General features: G+C 35.0%; 1 protein-coding gene across 3 annotated transcripts in view; it reads left to right on the top strand.

Annotated features, from left to right (window-relative positions):
- The window catches only part of LOC108967862 (stathmin), a gene marked incomplete in the record, with an annotated part of 205871 nt that overhangs the window by 89694 nt on the left and 110220 nt on the right, over positions 1 to 5957 (top strand). Inside the window, 1 exon segment of one of the 3 annotated variants that reach the window (XM_018931487.1) lies at positions 24 to 604. Within the exon segment in view, the coding sequence (XP_018787032.1) occupies positions 529 to 604 (76 nt within the window). 3 annotated transcript variants of the gene reach the window in all.

Genomic DNA, 5957 nt, shown 5'->3' on the forward strand with positions numbered 1-5957 from the left:
TATTAAAAAAATATTAAAAAATTTTGAAAAAAAAAATTCCAGAAATTCAAAAAAATATAAAAATAATTAAAAGATCGTCGCTAAAACACAGCGTGTGCATAAAACCATTCAACAAAATCTTTCACCCTCCACACACACACACTGACTTGTGTGTGCGCTCTAATCCAATTAACCCCAACCACTGCGTGTCTGTCCATTTGTGTGCGTGTCTTAGCACAACGGTGACAAATATCGCCACCCATCAACCAACAACCGATAGTCAACAGTAGTGTCACCGCTTTTGTATTGCTATTCATTTCACTTCTAATAAATCCAACGGCAGGCAGCTACTATCTACGTACACACAAACCCACACAGAGCCACAGCGACCAACTTTCTTTCCAAACAAACAACGTTGAATCTCGTCACCAGCGTTGTGTTGCTGCCAATCAATCCAAGAGTCACGTTTAAAATCAATAAATTTCTTTGTTTACTTAGTCGCTTAGTCGTCGTCGTCGCTAGTCAGCGTTAGTCAGTGCAGTCGTCATCATGTTGATTGGATTAGTACGCGATTCGGTGATGCAGTGCTTCTGCCATACATGCCGGGCTCCCATTTTGCCAGCTGGTAAGCTAAAATAAATGAAATTCTCCTATTGTTGTTTATTGTCTGTCACTGTTTGTTATGCAAAAACCATTCGCCGAACGTTAGTGTAACTATTGTAGGTGATTTCTGTTGGAAAATAATTATTTTATATTTTTTTTTCTTGAAAGAAAATATATGGAATATGAAGTTGATTTGAAAAAGTTAACCTCTAACGTTATATAAGTGGAAATTAGTAGACTGTCAGCTGTCATATGTCAGTTTTTTGTCACTACACACTCAACTTTCTATCTACGTCTATCAGAGCTAGTTTCCGAATCATTCTCAGGCATACATCATATACAAGTTCATTTAAAAGAAACGTACAAGAAAAAAATATATATATTTTTGTGCTAAATTAGTTTTTTGCGATATAGAATATTGCATCAAAAAATATTTGTTGTCTGGTTAACACAGACACAATACACCGTGGGCAAAAAATAATAAGACTTTGTTCATAATTTTAAAATTCTTAATTTATTCTCTGAATGGTTTCTCAGGAGCCATCGTTTGAATCTACTGAATAGCCAGAAGTCATATGGAGCTAAATCAGGCGAATACTGTGGTAGCGACAAGATATTGTTTGAAAATTTGGCGAAAAACTCACGAAGAATCAATGCAGTATGCGGCGGTGCAAAAGCCAAGAGTTGTCGGCCCATAATTTCAACAATCTGAACGTTTCCGCACCAGAAATTTTATTCCACACACAACATTTAAGGGAACTTATGCAATAATTTCACTCATCGTAAAAATCGTCGAATGCACTTTATGTACTCCAGAAAGACAAGCGTTTACTAATCACTAATAATTATTTTGAAATGGCTTTTGGCACAAGTGTGAGTGACAATCATACTAGCCTAGGAAAAAATTTCGACGGATGTCGTACTATATTTTGCCCATAGTAGTACAATAGTATTACTCAAAGTATTGCCCATCTGAAGCTATAACAATTTGTCATCTTTCTGGCAATTTTTGGATTTCATTCCAAAAGAACGGAACCAGCTTGGTGATTAAGAATGAATCAAGCCATGTTTTAGTACCCTTTACCGAACAATATTTCAGTGCGGCTGTTCTGCATCGATCGGTACAAATGGTAGTCAAAAGTGGCACAGTTTGGGCTATGAGGCAGGTAAGCCAACTTCCCTGCTGCTGTTACTCAAATAGTTTTTAACTGTTCCGACAACGCTCGGTCTCATCGTTGTAGCGATGAAAAATGGTTGCCTCGGGTCTTGTCGTAAAATCCGTGCGTTTCTCGGCAATCACTCAATTCGATTAGTTGTTGTCGGTGGCATTTGCCGTCAATGGTTTCATTCAGTTTTAGAAGGTCATAACATAGCACGCAATTCTCACGCCACAAAATAGCGAGTGCTTTGGATATTCGGCTTTGTCATTGACTTGGCTGGTTGCACAGAATTCACTTATGATTTTTCGTATTTACGGTACCCGCAATAAAACCCGTTTTCATCACCAATCAAAATCCGATGTAAAAACGACTCCTTTTTGTAGCTTTAAAGCAGATTTTCTGTCACGCAAAATAGCTTTTTAACGCCTGTTAGCCTTAGCTCCAATTCAAATGACATCCAATTTCCCTGCTTTTGGATGTATGCAGCTGGTTGTTGCTTGGTCACTTCTTAAGATTCTGAGATCTCTTCTTGTGCTTGGTAACAATCCATCAAGTAATGCTTCTAGTTCTCATCTTCAAACTTGGTTTGCCGCCTAGGACCTTTTTCGTCTTTCAAGCCATCCATCCACAAATCAAAGCAATAATCTTTTGACTACGTTTACAAATTTCAATTCTATTATCGATATAATCGCTTTCCAATTGCAACTTTTAGTGCGCTTTTGCCATTTTATGTTCATAATAATCGTCTACCTGTACTCGCTATTCGTCGAATTGATGAAAATTCCGAGTATGCATTGGCTTTACATAATACTCAAGTGCCAAAGACAAAGAACCGCTCGAAGAAATGACAATATTACTGCCGTTCAAGCAAGTGTTGTGGAAGGCCGCAATATGTCGATTCCAAAATGTTCTCAAAAATTGGGACTGTCTTAAATCGCAACCTAGCTTATTTTCAGAAAGGGTTTGGGCTTGGTTCCGTGTAGAGTTGTTCTCACTGAAGAACTGATTTGATTTGACTGATTTTGCCTTAGAAGATCATCTTCTCCGCAGAGGCTCACTGTGATCTGAGAGGTGCGGTAAATACATAAACAAAACTGTAGATTCCGGTGTCAATAAAGTCCAAAAATTATGAATGAACAACCATTAAATTCACCAAAATTATCTACTAGGTGTAGTTTGCTGGAATCATCGGTCCGTTTTGCTTTCGAAATGAAGCTGGTGACACTGTTACTGTCAATGGATACGCGGTATAGATCGATGATAAAAACTTTTTATGGTCGCAATTGAAAGAAGTTGTTCTAGACAATATCTGATCCCAATAAGACGGAGCTAGATACCACACAAAACGTACAACAGCCAAATTATTGCGAGGAAGGCTTGGAGGTTATTTGGTCTTTAGCAATAAACCGGACTCTCTTCAAGCTTTAGAAGTAAATATTGAACATGCTATTAATAACTTACGCCTTGATTTAGTGGAAAAAGTACTCAAAACTTGGCTTCAACGAAATCGTTCCCTCAAAAGAAGTTATGGAGACCAGTTGAACGATGCTATATTCAGTTATTGATCGTTCGCTTGTTAGGTTAGTTTAATTTGGTAGACCAATAAGGCACGCATAGACTTGTTTGGTCCTTTGCGATGCCAGATTTAGTTCTCTTGCTAAGTCCAAGAGGAGTAGTTTAGGATGCCTAGGCGTGACGCGAATTTCAACAGACTCTGCGGCCTCACTGTCAGTACCTCATCCAGCAATATTAGCTATCACCTTTATTGGAAGCACAGTTTATACTGGGAAAACAGGGTGTATTAGCATATTTATTTTGAGCTTTAATTATTGGTGTGATGACTATTTTTTGTGAAACCGAAACCATTTTCTACTTTGTTCCTTATCACACGTTGACTTTTTAAGCCATGTGCTCTGACATAATGGATTATAAACTAATTAGATATCACTAAGGGCTTGAATTTTCATCGGAAATACCTTTTTTCATCTATACTTATTATTTGCAACGTCAATTTTGACTAAAAAAATGTTTCGACTTTTTTATTTATTTATTTTATTATTATATTTAGTTCTTTCTATTAATTATACTCATAATTTCACGAAGGTCTCGAATGAAAAGTAAATACATATACATTATAATAAAATTAAAATAAGCGTAATGAGAAAAGAACAAAAGCCGTGACTCAAAGCGCCGGCACCGCACACGATAATAGTACCTACGAGTAAACAACAAAAACAATAGTCATGAAAGCAGAAAATATTTTAAATAGAACACACACAAACACACGCGCCAAATGACTTGATATTCCAGATACGAATAGAGAATAGTAAATTCAGCAAGAGCATGTAAGATGAAGGGAATTGTGTGGTGTAGCTGGCGACGACCGGCTCAGCGCCAACAAATAGGCTATATAAAATTTATATTCGTTCGTGTAGCAATGCCGACTACTATGTGCAGACATGAGGCGCCAAGGCGATTTATACCGATGACTCATAGCCAGCGAAAGCGTTTAGCATTGATGGTGGGGGGCTAGCTAGATGACTTTTTGTTGCCGCTGTTGTCGGTCATGGGAGTTAGATTAGAGAACAATTGGAAAAATACAATTGAAGGCGGTGTGGAAGAGCACATTGAAAGACCACAACAATTTTGATGAATGGATTTTGAAGAAGTATGACCAGAAATGAATTACGAAATTTATAAGAATAATAAAGGAAGAAGATATATTAAATATCAAGAATTAAGATAAAAATCAGAAAGTGTCATTAGAGCTAACAAAAAACTGTGCGTTTTAAAACTTGTAATTAAAAATCAAATTTCTGGTATATCAGTACCAAATCGCAATCGATTGCTTCAAATAAAATAAATAAAAATGAAAAAATAAAAAAAAAAAAAATATATAACTCTCATTAGTGTCAGCCGCACGTGTGCTGACGTAATACCATTTGCAAAGCACGACCGTGAAAATTTTTCGCATATAGCACACTTTTAGGCTCATTCATTTAATCGCCTTATGTTTTGTGTTTCAAAGAAAATGGAATTGCTGCAATAAAAAACACGTATAGCTTGCAGTAAAGAAAAGGAAGCGAAAAACTCAGTGCGTGTTGCTGCCAAAAATGAAATATAATTTGTGAATATTATGGCGTTTTTTTTTTTGACAAAAGCACTTAGTCTTAGCCGAAAGAGAAAATTAGCAACGAAAATCACTTAATATAATATATGGCCGAAGGACAAGGTACAGTGGGTTGAAATAAGAAGAAAATATACATAAATGCAATAAGCTGGGATTAAATTTTTCTTGAAGTTTGAGTGTTAGAGTAAAACTTTCACTAAAAAATAAATGAAAAAAAAACATTAAAAAAGATAAATGATATTAAAGATACAAAAAGACTAGGGTAGATACTTTTTCAGAGTAACAAAAAAAAATTATAACAATAGTAAGCTGAAACCCATTGTAAACGAGAGATGAAAAAACAAAAATGAGCACATCTATTTGAGCTTGAATTATATATTGCTGACTATTTTTTGGTGAAATTGGAGTCATTTTCTACTTCGTTTTCTGTGGTCAAAAAGAGAAAGGCGTGTGTCGTTGAAGGTTAATAACACTTTATTTCGATCTCCTGCAAAACTGCGAGTCCTATATAAAGTTGTAAGGCAAAATTATATATAAGGAAAAGTTCCCTGGCTATGTCATCAACTTCTTTTTCAGATAACCTCAAGATTTATGCGAAAAACTCAAATTTCCTAGCCTTTGTTTTTTTTTTTTATTTTGTTTCGCACAAAATTAATTTCGGACGAAATTTGGAGTTAACCCACACATATTTTTATTAATTTGAAATTTCAGTTTGGATTTATCCGATTTAAGTTCCTGAATCCTGAGTAGCTAATTTTTAAATTTTAAATTAAAAAGCAGATCACCAAGAATAAAAACGCACTAGAGTTTGAAATTCAAAAACCTAGTCTGAAATTTTTTAAATTCAAAAACAGAAGTTTTAAGTTTCTAAATTCAAAAACATAGTTTTAAAAATTTTTCATTGTAAACTTGGGACCACGGTTTCGAAAAGTCAATTAAAAATATAATTGCAATTAAATTTTAATACATTTTTTTATAGTTTGTAATTCCAAAAAGTTTTAAACACAAGCATACCATATAAATACATAAGTATGTAGCTGGAAAACTTTTGGAAAGAAAAAAATAAATTTTTAATTAAAAAAATT

The sequence above is a fragment of the Bactrocera latifrons genome, unplaced genomic scaffold (genome assembly GCF_001853355.1).
Source record: "Bactrocera latifrons isolate USDA-ARS-PBARC rearing strain unplaced genomic scaffold, ASM185335v1 scaffold_2, whole genome shotgun sequence".
Taxonomy (NCBI): Eukaryota; Metazoa; Arthropoda; class Insecta; order Diptera; family Tephritidae; genus Bactrocera; species Bactrocera latifrons.